General features: G+C 43.6%; 1 protein-coding gene across 1 annotated transcript in view; it reads right to left on the bottom strand.

Annotated features, from left to right (window-relative positions):
* LOC138854246 (glutamate receptor ionotropic, delta-2-like) overlaps positions 1-12,751 on the bottom strand; it is a 29,592-nt gene extending 16,841 nt beyond the window's left edge. Inside the window, exons 1-8 of the mRNA XM_070096264.1 lie at positions 12,731-12,751; positions 12,287-12,423; positions 5,806-5,943; positions 5,527-5,620; positions 4,299-4,526; positions 3,791-3,894; positions 2,972-3,062; positions 965-1,123 (exon numbers count right to left, since the gene is read on the bottom strand). Coding sequence (XP_069952365.1) covers positions 965-1,123; positions 2,972-3,062; positions 3,791-3,894; positions 4,299-4,526; positions 5,527-5,620; positions 5,806-5,943; positions 12,287-12,423; positions 12,731-12,751 — 972 coding nt within the window. The remainder of the gene's footprint in view (positions 1-964; positions 1,124-2,971; positions 3,063-3,790; positions 3,895-4,298; positions 4,527-5,526; positions 5,621-5,805; positions 5,944-12,286; positions 12,424-12,730) is intronic.
* Positions 12,752-15,142: the final 2,391 nt, after the last annotated feature.

Below are 15,142 nucleotides of genomic sequence, written 5' to 3'. Positions count from 1 at the left end.
CCAAAGGTTGGACAAGTGTTGAAGAATTCCTTGTATCAAGATCCCATGATGTTACAGTGTCTGACAGATGTGATGAATGGTTTTGAAAACCAACAAGTTGAAGATTGAGACACTTATGCAATGTATGGGAATCTAACACCTGTCTGCTGTGTATGGACTGATGAAGCCACTGTGGGGAGAAACGTTGCTTCAGTAAAGATTCGTATATGTTGCATAAGTGTCTCAATCTTTAACCTGTCTGTTTTCAAAACCATTTATCACATGCTAGGCAGGTCTAACTCGAACCCAACCATTCGCGCTGATAAATTTGCCCCATTGTATTATTAAAGCTACTCACGATATTAGTTTCAGTAATGTTGCATCTGGCAGTTTATTGCTAACATAAACATAAGTTAGACACGTTTGCAACATTATTTAAAGTGTTTCAACAAAACCACTAAACAGAAATGAAAATTGTGAGTTTCGGCTCGCCTTAAACCATCATCCTGTCCGGGAGAGACCGAAATGTGATGTTATTTTCCATTACAATTTACATGATTTGTTATGGTTACTTTCAGTGCTGATTGTGTGACCTCTTTTCCGTCAAATTATATTATGTTTAAATTAATCAGATCTGCAAGTGTATATAACTGAAAAACAAGAAAAAAGTGTAAGAAAACGGGAGAAAGGAGGCAGTAAAAAGGAAGCAGGTTTATGAACTATATAGAAGCATAGGCTGCGACCAGAGGAAAAAGAAGACAGGGCCATAAAGAAGAGAAAACACAAAATAAACATCATAAACAACGGAGGGAAAGGAAATAGTCTTCAGAAACAAGAAGAAGAATGAAAAGATGAAGCAGAAGAGATGATGCCAAGAGAGAAAGCACCTTCCAAGATATCTATACATTTAAATGAAAGACCAAATCCACACGTCTGACTCAATGAAAGGTGTGTTGAAGACTCCGTCAGTCAGTCCAAAATTTACCTGCCAGGAGAAGGGCTCCAGGAAGGCGAGGAAGTTGTCGTGTTCCTTGGAAGAAGGCAGAAGAATGGTGGAAGGCTCCTCGTAGAACTCGTGAGTGAAGTCTATCACAGTCTCCCTGGCCTGGGTGATGGTGAAGCCATTGACGGCGAAGTCCACCATCTGAAACACAGCAGCAAAGTGAGACCAGCCTCAAAATATCGACAAACTGAGGCCAGAGACCCTACGTCTCTTAGGGTCTCTGGCATGAGACACATGTGCAACACTTGAGTGCCTTTATTGTAGAAACGTTTTGTTTCCAAGTTCATGTAAAGAATAAGACTAGAGAAAGCTTATTAGATAAATGGGCACAAGCAAAATTAATGAGACGTTTATTACCTCAATATTACTCTCTTCAGGAGCTTTGTCAAGCCTGTATAAACAGCACAGAGACACAGAAAGTACATAAAGGGAATGAAGATGCAGGAAACGGAACGTAATAAGAATAGCAACAGTAGTAATAATAGTAGTAGTAGTAATGGTGGTGGTGGCGGAGTAAAGCTATTACTAGAAGTAATGTTAGAATTAGAAGTCAACACCAGAGTCTCCTTAGACAAGGTATCCATCAGATATGTGACCAGGATCAAGATGAATCTTAAACTAGTAAACACGGGGCTTTGCATCATCCCGACAGGAGACTGAGGTGAGGTATATATTGGGGAAAAACAGCCACAAACCTAGAGACACGTCTGAATGAACGCATCTAGGTGTGAAAATGCGACGGCCTGAATAATTCAAGTATATAACACTGGAACGCCTTCGGCCACTTAATGGAACGAAATGACCGTTAAGATGATTTCGTTAGGATTTTTAACCCCGGAGGGTTAGCCACCCATGATAACCCAAGAAAGTTAGTGAGTCATCGAGAACTGTCTGTTTTATTTCCATTGTGGTCCTCAATCTTGTCCCCCAGGATGCGACTCACACCAGTCGACTAACATCCAGGTACCTATTTGCTGCTCGGTGAACAGGACAACAGGTGCAAGGAAACGCGTCGAAATGTTTCTACCCCGCCAGGAATCGAACCCGGGCCCTCCGTGTGCAAAGCGAGAGCTTTGCCGGCCAGGCCACAGTGTCACCCTAAACATTGTCCTCCCTGCGGGGACTCGAACCCCGGTCTCCCGCGTGACAGGCAGGGATACGCCCTCTTAGTTATTCTGAAACCAGACACCTGCAGACGTAAATGCCTAGAAGCTGCATTAATCTATACTTCAGATAGTGTTACACAGGTCTAATGCTAAGTCTGTCTCCTGTCATTGTACGATACCTCGCCTGTCATTGTACCATACCTCACCTGTCATTGTACCATACCTACCTGTCATTGTATCATGCCTCACCTTGCGTTGTACCATGCCTTACCTTGCGTTGTACCATGCCTCACCTTGCGTTATATCATGCCTCACCTTGCGTTGTACCATGCCTCACCTTGCGTTGTACCATGCCTCACCTTGCGTTGTACCATGCCTCGCCTTGCGTTGCACCATACCTCACCTTGTGTTGTACTATGCCTCACCTTGCATTGTACCATGCCTCACCTTGCGTTGTACCATGCCTCACATTGCGTTGTACCAGTCCTCACCTTGCGTTGTACCATGCCTCACCTTGCGTTGTACTATGCCTCACCTTGCATTGTACCATGACTCACCTTGCGTTGTACCATGCCTCACCTTGCGTTGTACTATGCCTCACCTTGCATTGTGCCATGCCTCACCTTGCATTGTACCATGCCTCACCTTGCGTTGTACCATGCCTCACCTTTCATTGTAATGCCTCACCTTGCACCGTACCATGCCTCACCTTGTGCCATACCATGCCTCACCTTGCATTGTACCATGCCTCACCTTGCGTTGTACCATGCCTCACCTTTCATTGTAATGCCTCACCTTGCACCGTACCATGCCTCACCTTGCGTTGTACCATCCCTCACCTTGCACTGTACCATGCCTCACTTTGCGTTGTATCATGCCTCACCTTGCGTTGTACCATGCCCACCAAGCCATCGTATGTTCCGTTTGGCATTGCTACTCCCCATTTTCCGTCGTAAGACACTACCATCTTGTACCTGAAGGAGGAATGAGGAGCCCTGTAGAGGGAAGGAGAGTACCTGAAGGAATCAGTTAGGTACCTGAAGTACATGTAGGAGGCAGAAAGTTACCATTATGAGTACTTCTGTTGTAATACCTTAAGTATTCGAATATACTGGCTTTAATAATAATAATAATAATAATAATAATAATAATAATAATGATAATATCACAAAGGCTTATCATTTTTTTATATTTTCAGTTTTATTATCATCAGTTATTAAACTTTATTTTCTAATCCTTATTTTTAATCGTTATTTTTATTCTTATCCTGAAGTTCTTAAATTCTTTTTTTGTTGTTTTGAAATCGAAATGTTTTAATTCATCCTTTCTAAAAATTCTTATGTTTTTAAAGCCCACTGTGTGGGCGAAACGTTGTCACTGATAAAGGTAACCACTGCATCAGTGGAAGTCTTTATTAACGTTTCTCGGCTACGTTATCAATAAGATTAACGTAACCTTACCTAACCTAACCTAACCTAACTTAACCTAACCTAACTTACCCAAAACAAACCTAACTTAACCTAACCTCACTTAACCTAACCTCACTTAACCTAACCTACCTTACCCAAAACAAACTTAACAATCCAAACCTAACCTAACCAATATGGCGCTGGTATTCTTGCATTAAAGAGAACGTGTAAGAACGATGAGAGGCAGTACCTTTGAGGTTCTGACGCCTGGTGAACCTCTGGACAGAACTTACGTGAAGTTGAACCTCTTAGCCATCTCCTGGAGCATCTCCATGCAGAATCCCTTGGCCTCCGTGATATCCTGGCCAACCATCGTCAGTGTAATGAATGGTGGACGCTGTGACAGAAGGAAGAACTACGTGTCAACAGTCTGGTAAAAACAGTGAAGATAGTCTGATAAGAACAGTGAAGATAATCTGGTAAGAACAGTGAAGATAGTCTGGTAAGAATAGTGAAGATAGACTGGTGAGAACAGTGAAGATAGTCTGGTGAGAACAGTGAAGATAGTCTGGTGAGAACAGTGAAGATAATCTGGTGAGAACAGTGAAGATAGTCTGGTGAGAACAGTGAAAATAATCTGGTGAGAACAGTGAAGATAATCTGGTGAGAACAACCTGGTAAAGATGTAAATTATGTTGATTATTGTTATTATTATTATTGTTGTTGTTGTTATGAGAGGCTGATAGACTGAACATGGAGTGCCTGAGAGAGAGAATAAAGGAAAGACCGTCAAAGACTCACTTCTATTGTGGCCACCACCATATGTCTGCCGTTCAGGAAGGCTCGACCATCTGCCAGCAGACGTGCGTATGACTGGACGTCCAGCAAGGAAGCCACACCTCCTTTCACCTCCTTCAAGGACCCAACGCTTCCCTCCAGCTTCTGCAAGGATTCCATAGTTTTGTCTAGATCCTGCAAGGAACCCACACTTTCTTGCACATCCGCGAGTGTCTTCGGGTACTTGTGTACCTGCTGGCGCACACACTTCCACCGGAAACTGCCAGAGAAAGACAGAGAGAGAGAAAGTGTTGACATTGAGAGACATTGAAATATTTGATGCTAGCTCATATTTGATGCTAGCTCACATTTAATCCTTCAAAGGATCGTGATCAACTTCCATCATTCCCTCCCCAGTGCACCGCCTTTCTTCATGGATCAAATCTGATTGTCTGCCAATCAGGAGCTGCGATATGCTGCAGCAGGTATACACTGAGTGTTACGTTTGTATGTATAATGTTCGCCAAGACCGGGGTCCTGGCACGGGTCTGCTCAAGCACTGTTTTGGACAGTTCATCTGGACACTGAGTGTCACAGTACCGTGGGTGAAATAACTCCCAAGAAATACATGCAATGGTACAAGACGGGGCGAAACATCGTCTAGAGATTCTTCTCTCAGCTTCTGATTTGTTGTGTTTTAAAGAATGTTTTGATGTAAGATGGAAGTAGAAACTACTACTACTACTACTACTACTACTACTACTACTACTACTACTACTAATAATAATAATAATAATAATAATAATAATAATAATAATAATAATAATAATAATAATAATAATAATAATAATAATAATAATAATAATTATTGTGTACTTGGGAAATCTATCAACACAAGTAGACGGTACAGTGTCCGGGGAAATAGGAAGCAATAGGATTTGATCCAAGGAAGAGGAGGCAGCTTCGACTCCTAAGATCAAGAACTCTTCACCCACCATGAAGGGTAACTGATACTACTCCTTGAGGCTTGACGTACTGGATGTCACCTTGAGATCGAGGGGTTATTGTTAGTGCCTTCTAGTTTGCTTTAAATAGTGTAAACTGGAAGGCTGTGTCCTTGTGCGGGTTTTTCAAGAGGCTCGATCCTCCGTCCGCCGAAGAGTGAGACGGGCATGCTACTTTCGTAGTGAGGTTTTCCCCAGAAATAAGAAAAGGTGCAAGTCGAAGTCTCTAGCTGACTTCGATGACTCACCTGGAGTTCTTTGGGAGGGAAGCAACGGTGGAGGGCAGGTCTTGGACCACGAGGCTTCCAGGGTAGACGGTCGCTCTTGGATTGCTCACCACCCCTGTTGAAGGAGAGGTTAATCTGGGATTGCTCACACATTGAGTGTCCGTGGTTCGATCTCCGGTGCGGGTGGAAACATTGGGGCGTGTTTTCTTAAGACACCTGCTGCCCCTATTCACCTAGCAGCAAGTGGGTACCTGGGAGTTAGTCGACTGGCGTGTGTCGCATCCTGTAGACAAAATTAACCTAAGTTGCGGGAAATGCTCTGCGTAACCAGGGGCTTTCAATATAGTTTGGCACTGACAGCAGGGAATATCAGGGCAGATACCCTTGGGGTTGTCAAGGGTACTGACAAACATATCTAGTACAGAGTTATCAAGGTGCCTGTGGGAATAAAAGCACACTATGGGAGCTTGTAAAACGTTCATTAAAGAAACGTTTAGTTACAACACTATCCTTTACAAGTTTGTGTGGAGTACTTGGTAAACGTAGGATATGAATTGTGAGGAGAGAAGGTGACGAGGAGTCGTGAAGTGAGAACCCATGTCAGGTGAGGAGAGTGATGTGTGCTGTGGAGCGTGTGAGCCGTGACTCACAACAGCTGGCAACTTCCATGGTTCTGGCCGATGGTGTCTAAGGTATGAATGCTCGCAGATTCCAGAACTATTTTTCCGTTCCTGTCTCGGATAACCATTTCCGTCCTAGACCAATCTATGTGGTCTGAAGCCGTGGCACTACTACGCAGTACCACTGTATGAATTAAAATATAGGACTTTACGTTGATGTTGGTGTAACATGCACATCTGTGTCCCATTTAATTATCCATCTTCAAGGATACCGGGGCTTATTGCTCTCTCTTATAAGAACATAAGAAAGGAGGAACACTGCAGCATGCCTGCTGGCCAATACTAGAAAGGTCCTTTACAATCCAAAGAGGAAGTACTTCCAGTTTCTGAGATCTCATTAAAGTCTTCAGTGTTATTAGAAGCCTAATGAGGGAGCTGTATTTTCTGTATACCTGGAGTATACCTGGAGAGGATTTCGGGGGCCAACGCCCCCATTGCCCGGTCTGAGACCAGGCCTCATCTGCACTGACATGTAACGACAGATCCCTAGCTGTTTCTTGTTACGTATATTTTATTAAAACCACTACGAGGGCTGGTGTAGAGATGCTTGAAGTCTCTTTTCCGCTGACATCAACCTTCTTAGACCTAATAATGGCCATGTTAGTGGCAGAGGCGACACTGGCAGTGATGGAACTGTCTTTCCTAAGTAATTTAGAAGAGTTCTGACATAGAGTCCAAGTAGAGGAGATAAGGATTAGTTACTGTTGACTCATGAAATCGTAATGACACGATTGTAAACAAACCACGTAACGGGTGGGGTTTGAACTCATGGTGAGTGAGTCGTGAAACTCCAGGCCAGTGCATAAGTTTTGCGACTTAATCACCATGGGTTCGAACCCCATACGTTCCGTGGTTTACTGAAATGTTAAATATTCTCTTCTTCTTTTTGTGACTTCTGACTCCAGAACATATCCAATCTATAAATTATGAGGTGTCTCTAGCGTCTCCGGCCAAAAGAATACACACACACACACGCTTCCAGCAGTGTAAATATTTTACTGGCTCATCTGACGATGATATCTGACCTTTTAACTTGAGTCGCCCATTTGCAGTGATATATCAAAATTACAGTGCTGGAATGTTACTAGTGAAGAATAAGGTGGTGAAGGAAAACGCTGGAAGATTAATTATCCAGTATAATCCAAGATAATCTAGTACTCTGGCTGATTTCCTTTTGTGCTCTGAGGCCCTCCCCCGGGATGCCACCCACGACAGTCCAATAACACCCAGGTAACTCTTTACGTCTCTGTTAATAAATGTTGTATGAATACTGATAGGTCGTATTGAAGACAAAGTTTCACAAGAACACAGATTATAATGAGGAAATGGTATGGTGATACAGACAAGATGTGGAAAAAGACACTTATGTACAGTTCAGGACATTTATTAAAGGAAACGTTTCGCCACGAGTGGCTTCTTCAGTCCTAATCTTAGTTTTCTCTGTATTAGGACTGAAGAAGTCACTCGTGGCGAAACGTTTCCTTTAATAAATGTCCTGAACTGTACATAAGTGTCTTTTTCCACACATTATAATATTGTAGCGCTGTGTGGACGACTTGGGACTAACTCCTTGGGAACTTACACGTTAAGTTCATCACCGGTACAACCTTGAGTAGCCTTGAGAAACGGTGGATTTGGGAAGGATTTGCCTAGTAAGGGCCAGTAGACCTTCTGCAGTGTTCCTTCACTCTTATCTTGTTATGTATTATGCCTATCAGTAACCAGGACGTTTAGTAAGGAGTCGCTGCTGCTGCTGATGATGATGATGCTGCTGCTGCTGCTGCTGTTGCTGCTGCTGCTGCTGCTGCTGCTGCTGCTGCTGCTGCTGCTGCTGCTGCTGCTGCTGCTGCTGTTGCTGCTGCTGCTGCTGCTACAACAGCAACTGCTACTACTGTTAGGTAAGACACATATGCAACAGTTAGGTAACTTTATTTCGAAACGTTTCGCCTACACAGTAGGCTTCTTCAGTCGAGTACAGAAAAGTTGATAGAAGCAGAAGATACTTGAAGACGATGTAATCAGTCCATCACCCTTAAAGTTTTGAGGTGGTCAGTCCCTCAGTCTGGAGAAGAGCATTGTTCCATAGTATGAAACAATATGGAGATGAAGTGACAGGATGGAGCCTTATATAGCGCCAAGAGGTGAGACGTAGGCCACTAGAAGAGGTAAGAACTCAGATGTTGAGAGGTCAGGTCCCTCTCAAATCCAGCCGCTCTCACTAGTGGAGGTTGTCGAAGTTGATTGCAGGTCTGTACCAAGATACCCTTGTGTTGCAGTGTCTGACAGATTGAACATTAAAATGGTATAAAATACCGACAGGTTGTTAGGTAAGACACATATGCAACAGTTAGGTATCTTTATTTCGAAACGTTTCGCCTACACAGTAGGCTTCTTCAGTCGAGTACAGAAAAGTTGATAGAAGCAGAAGATACTTGAAGACTTCAAGTATCTTCTGCTTCTATCAACCAGAATTGAGCTGCATAATCTAGGTGAGGCCTTACTAATGATGTATAAAGCTGCAGTATGACCTCTGGACTTCTGTTGCTTACACTTCTTGATATAAATCCCAGTAATCTATTTGCCTTATTACGTACGCTTAGGCATTGCTGTCTTGGTTTAAGGTTGCTGCTTACCATAACCCCCAAGTCCTTTTCGCAATCTGTATGGCTAAGTTCTACATTATTTAACTTATAAGTGCTAGGGTTATGGACACTCCCGAGCTTCAGAACCTTGCATTTATCTACATTGAACTGCATCTGCCACTTTTCTGACCAAGAGTAGAGTTTGTCTAAATCCTCCTGAAGTTCCCTAACATCTACGTTTGAATCAATTATCCTAACTATCTTTGTGTCATCGGCGAATTTGCTCATATCACTAGTAATTCCTTCATCAAGATCATTGATATATATTATAAACAACAACGGGCCCAAGACTGATCCCTGTGGAACGCCATTTGTTACTGATCCCCACTCGGATTTAACCCCATTTATGGACGCTCTCTGCTTCCTGTCTGTGAGCCATGATTCGATCCACGAGAGCACTTTTCCCCCAATGCCATGAGCTGCTACTTTCTTCAACAGTCTTTGGTGCAGAACTCTATCAAATGCCTTACTAAAATATAAGTAAATACATAATATCAAATTCTTTATCGTGGTCAACAGCCTCAAAAGCTTTATTGAAGAAAGTTAATAAATTAGTTAGACAAGACCGGCCTCTTGTGAATCCATGCTGAGTATCATTAATCAAGCTATGCTTATCGAGATGGCTTCTTATAATCTCAGCTATAATTGACTAGTAATTTGCCTACAATTGAGGTCAGGCTTATTGGGCGGTAATTTGACGGTAACGACTTGTCCCCTGTTTTAAAAATAGGAATTACATTAGCCATCTTCCACATATCAGACACTACACCTGTTTGAAGAGACAACTTAAAAATATTAGTTAATGGTTCACAGACTTCCATTTTGCATTCCTTTAGAACCCTTGAAAAAACCTCATCAGGACCCGGTGACTTATTTTGCTTCAGTCTGTCTATCTGCTTCACAACCATTTCACTAGTGACTGTGATGTTACATAATTTATCTTCTTCTGGCCCATTATAGAAATTAATTACCGGAATATTATTAGTGTCTTCCTGTGTAAAAACCGAGAGAAAATAATTATATAAAATCAAGTACATTTCATTCTCTTTGTCAGTAAGGTGCCCATAGTTATTTTTAAGGGGACCTATCTTATCTCTGACTTTTGTTCTATATACCTGGAAAAAACTTTTTGGGTTAGTTTTAGAATCCCTAGCAACTTTAATTTCATATTCCCTTTTAGCTTTTCTTATCCCCTTTTTAATGTCCCTCTTAATGTCAATATACTGATTCATAAGATGACCCTCGCCTCTTTTGATACGCCTTTAAATTCCTTTCTTATGCCCTAGTAGATATTTCAGCCTATTATTCATCCATTTTGGGTCATTTCTATTTGATCTAATTTCTTTATAAGGGATAAACGTTCTTTGAGCAGCATGTATTGTGTTCAGAAAACTGTCATATTGATAGCTCTCTTCGTTACCCCAGTCAACAGATGATAAGTGTTCTCTAAGCCCATCGTAATCTGCTAAGCGAAAATCTGGGACTGTTACTGAGTTATCCCTACTATCGTACTTCCAATCAATTCTAAATGTAATTGATTTGTGGTCGCTAGCACCCAGTTCCTCTGAAACTTCTAAATTATTAACAAGAGATTCATTGTTTGCCAGAACTAAGTCAAGCAGGTTATTTCCCCTTGTAGGTTCTGTCACAAACTGCTTCAAAAAACAATCCTGAACTACTTCTAAGAAGTCGTATGATTCTAAATTCCCAGTCAAGAAATTCCAATCAATATGACTAAAGTTAAAGTCTCCTAGAATTACTACATTATCGTGCCTTGTGGCCCTAACAGTTTCCTTCCAAAGTAGTCTCCCCTGGTCCCTATCTAAATTTGGGGGACGGTATATCACACCTAAAATTAATTTTTCATGCCCCTCTGAAAATTCTATCCAAACAGACTCTGTATGTGTTACTTCAGACTTAATACCCGCTTTTATAGCAACAGTTCAAGCGATCTCGGACATACAATGCCACCCCACCCCCATTCCCGATACTTCTATCTACTTGGAACAATTTAAAACCCTGAATGTGACATTCTGCAGGCATGTCCCGACTTTTTGAATTAAACCACGTCTCGGTAATGGCAAATACATCTATGTTACCTAGTAGTAACATAGACTAGTAACTAGTCTCAACTCGTCCATCTTATTCCTAGCACTGCGACTATTTGTGTAATAAATACTTAAAGACCCTCCTCTCTCTTTTCCCTTCCTGCTCCTTTCTGTTATTCCACTAAACCTATTACTGTCCTTGTCAATTAGTGCCACTGGCTTTCCAATATCCACCTCATTTTGCCTACTACTAGTTCTCCTAGTACTCATATTACTACCCTGAGACTTCACAGTTTTCCCGCAAAAACCCATACCACTAACTATTCCTAGTTTAAAGACCTAACAGCTCCCTCCACTGCGTTGGCCAGTGCTCCCACCCCACACCTAGATAAGTGAACCCCATCCCTGGCATACATGTCATTTCTGCCATAGAAGAGGTCCCAGTTGTCAATGAATGTTACCGCATTTTCCTTATAGTATTTGTCCAGCCAGCAATTGACACCAATTGCTCTGGACAACCATTCATTTCCAACTCCTCTCCTTGGCAAAATGCCACATATGACAGGTTTCCCACCCTTCCTCCTAATTATCTCTATTGCTGACCTATACCTGCTAATCAGGTCCTCACTCCTACGTCTGCCAACATCGTTGCCTCCAGCACTGAGACAGATAATAGGATTGCTCCCATTACCTCTCATGATGTCGTGCGTTTTATGTAAATAAAACTCACATTGCGCCTTACGGCATTGTTTTAAAGACGTTTCATCTCTGGCAGACGAAATGTCTTCAAGACAAAAATGCCATAACCCTCGTTAAGTGTTTTATATCTGAACATACTGTGCATTACCAAGGTATTTAATACTTGCTCTCCTCTCGTATATACGGTACTGACTACCTTACCTTCGTGTGTTAGTGTGACTAGTTAATGGATATTTGTGTACTTTATTCTGGGTAGCATTGAAAATTGGGTTGGTCACATGTTTGTTAGTGGGATGAATTGTAAAGGACCTGCCTAGTATGGGCCAACAGGCCTGCTGCAGTGTTCCTCCTTTCTTATGTTCTTATGTTCTTATGTATTTACCCACCATTTTGCTTCACTTACGAGGAAGTGTGTTGACAGTAGCCACAGGTGCTGCAACCTTGAAGACAACTGCCAGGAAGAGAGGAAGGAGGTGGGGGGTCAGTCTTCCCTCCATGTTAGAGGCAAAAAATGAACTTCCTCGATGATAAGAAGCCTTGTATAGTTTTTTACAGAGGGGGAAGAGCTAGGTGGTGATGGCTTGATCGCCAGGGGAGAAAAAAAAACCTCTTTGACTTGAGGTTTTCGTCTTAGTAGAGCCGGACGTGTGTTGAGCCACAGGTGTTCTTGCAGGATCTGCCACACGACAACGGCTGCTTGTCTGTCACTGACCTCTGTAGACAGCTACGAGCCTGCTCACGCAAGCGTTCACCGTAATGCACCGTGCGTAAGAGGACTTTGTTATTCCAGCCCACGCGCAACAGTGGCTCGAAGGTGCCTGCAACTACAGGCAAGTTGAATTTCAGCGCCTATAAATATAAAAATAAAGCATTTATTACACTATAGAGGTAAACGAAAAAAAAATTCTTCCTTTCTTTGCGTCTGTAAGATGCCAAACGAATGACTTGTGTCCCACAGCACATGGCACTGAGGACAACTTACTAGCACTCTGAGCTGGTCATTGCGACACGGGCATCAATAATAGCTTGCAATGACTTGAAAAATCTTGACAAGACCATAATGAACACTGCAGAAGGCCTACTGGCCCATACAAGGCAGGTTTCAGTTAATGTTGTCATTCTGCCATACTGCGCCTCAGACATACTCAACACTCACCGTTATCTTTGAGTAAGACATATGTGAAACAGTTGAGAATCTTTATTGCTGAAATGTCTCGCTTACACCTTGGGGTGAAACGTTCCAGCAATTAATCTTGAGGAATTACCTTTTGAGGAGGTTAGTCGCTCAGCCTGGAGAAGATTTCAACTTCTTAGCCTTAGAGAAGCATGTGTCTAGTATGGGGCAGTAGACCTGCTGTAGTGCTCCTCCCTTCTTATACTCTTATGGAACAATGTCGATATTGTTTACCATTTTCGTAATTACATCTGGGTATCTTTATTACGGTGACGTCTCACCCACCAGTGACTTTTACTTCAATTCAGAGAGTCTTTGCTGGAGACAGAGGAAGATGTAGTCAGTCCCTCAGTGACTTTCTGATCGCAGGTTCTAACCCCACCGGTGGTATGCTTTGTTTGCAATCGTGTCATTACGATTTCGTGAGTCAGTCCCTCAGCCTTGAAGGAAGTTGAAAACAAATAATATGAGGGACTGACTACCATAAATCTACATCTCGAAGGGTGATGGACTACTTACATCGTTATCATATCTCTACTACTTCTGCTGCCTCTGTACTCGACTGAAAAAGCCTACTGCGCAGGCGAAGCGTTTCAAAAATAAAGATACACAACTGTTGCAAAAGTACCTTATCCCACACCTGCAGACAGGTTAAATGTACACGTGTACCTTTCCCCACACCTGGAGACAGGTTAAATGTACACGTGTACATTTCCCCACACCTGGAGACAGGTTAAATGTACACGTGTACCTTTTCCCACACCTGGAGACAGGTTAAATGTACACGTGTACCTTTTCCCACACCTGGAGACAGGTTAAATGTACACGTGTACCTTTTCCCACACCTGGAGACAGGTTAAATGTACACGTGTGCCTTTCCCCACACCTGGAGACAGGTTAAATATACACGTGTACCTTTTCCCACACCTGGAGTCAGGTTGAAGCGTAACAAATCAGAGAACAGCGTCTCACTATCAAATTTTAAGAGAAACAAATTGAAGTGCATCTCGTGGCCGCATCCAGACTTAGAAAACTTATCTGTATGCAGAAACACTTATTATTTGAACATTTTAACTCGGCGACTGGTCAGATTTAAAGGAATAACAATAACGTTTTCAGATAAATAGCGCTTGTTTTACGGTTGTGGGTGCCTTGATGCTGGTGATGGGTGCCTTGATGCTGGTGATGGGTGCTTTGATGCTGGTGATGGATGCCTTGATGATGGTGATGGGTGCCTTGATGCTGGTGATGGGTGCCTTGATGCTGGTGATGGGTGCCTTGATGCTGGTGATGGGTGCCTTGATACTGGTGATGGGTGCCTTGATGCTGGTGATGGGTGCTTTGATGCTGGTGATGGGCGCCTTGATGCTGGTGATGGGTGCCTTGATGCTGGTGATGGGTGCCTTGATGCTGGTGATGGGTGCCTTGATGCTGGGGATGGGTGCCTTGATGCTGGTGATGGGTGCCTTGATGCTGGTGATGGGCGCCTTGATGCTGGTGATGGGTGCCTTGATGCTGGGGATGGGTGCCTTGATGCTGGTGATGGGTGCCTTGATGCTGGTGATGGGTGCCTTGATGCTGGTGATGGGTGCCTTGATGCTGGTGATGGGTGCCTTGATGCTGGTGATGGGTGCCTTGATGCTGGTGATGGGCGCCTTGATGCTGGGGAAGGGTGCCTTGATGCTGGGGATGGGTGCCTTGATGCTGGTGATGGGTGCCATGATGCTGGTGATGGGTGCCTTGATGCTGGTGATGGGTGCCTTGATGCTGGTGATGGGTGACTTGATGCTGGTGATGGGTGCCTTGATGCTGTGATGGGCGCCTTGATGCTGGTGATGGGTGCCTTGATGCTGGTGATGGGTGCCTTGATGCTGGTGATGGGTGCCTTGATGCTTGTGATGGGTGCCTTGATGCTGGGGATGGGTGCCTTGATGCTGGTGATGGGTGCCTTGATGCTGGTGATGGGCGCCTTGATGCTGGTGATGGATGCCTTGATGCTGGTGATGGATGCCTTGATGCTGGTGATGGATGCCTTGATACTGGTGATGGATGCCTTGATGCTGGTGATGGATGCCTTGATGCTGGTGATGGGCGCCTTGATGCTGGTGATGGATGCCTTGATGCTGGTGATGGGTGCCTTGATGCTGGGGATGGGTGCCTTGATGCTGGTGATGGGTGCCTTGATGCTGGGGATGGGTGCCTTGATGCTGGTGATGGGTGCCTTGATGCTGGTGATGGGTGCCTTGATGCTTGGGATGGGTGCCTTGATGCTGGTGATGGGTGCCTTGATGCTGGTGATGGGTGCCTTGATGCTGGGGATGGGTGCCTTGATGCTGGTGATGATTGCCTTGATGCTGGTGATGGGTGTCTTGATGCTGGGGATGGTTGCCTTGA

This window comes from Cherax quadricarinatus, chromosome 53 (assembly GCF_038502225.1).
Source record: "Cherax quadricarinatus isolate ZL_2023a chromosome 53, ASM3850222v1, whole genome shotgun sequence".
In the NCBI taxonomy this organism is placed as follows: domain Eukaryota; kingdom Metazoa; phylum Arthropoda; class Malacostraca; order Decapoda; family Parastacidae; genus Cherax; species Cherax quadricarinatus.
Note: the sequence above shows the minus strand (reverse complement) of the source record. Positions and strands in the feature narration are given on the sequence as shown.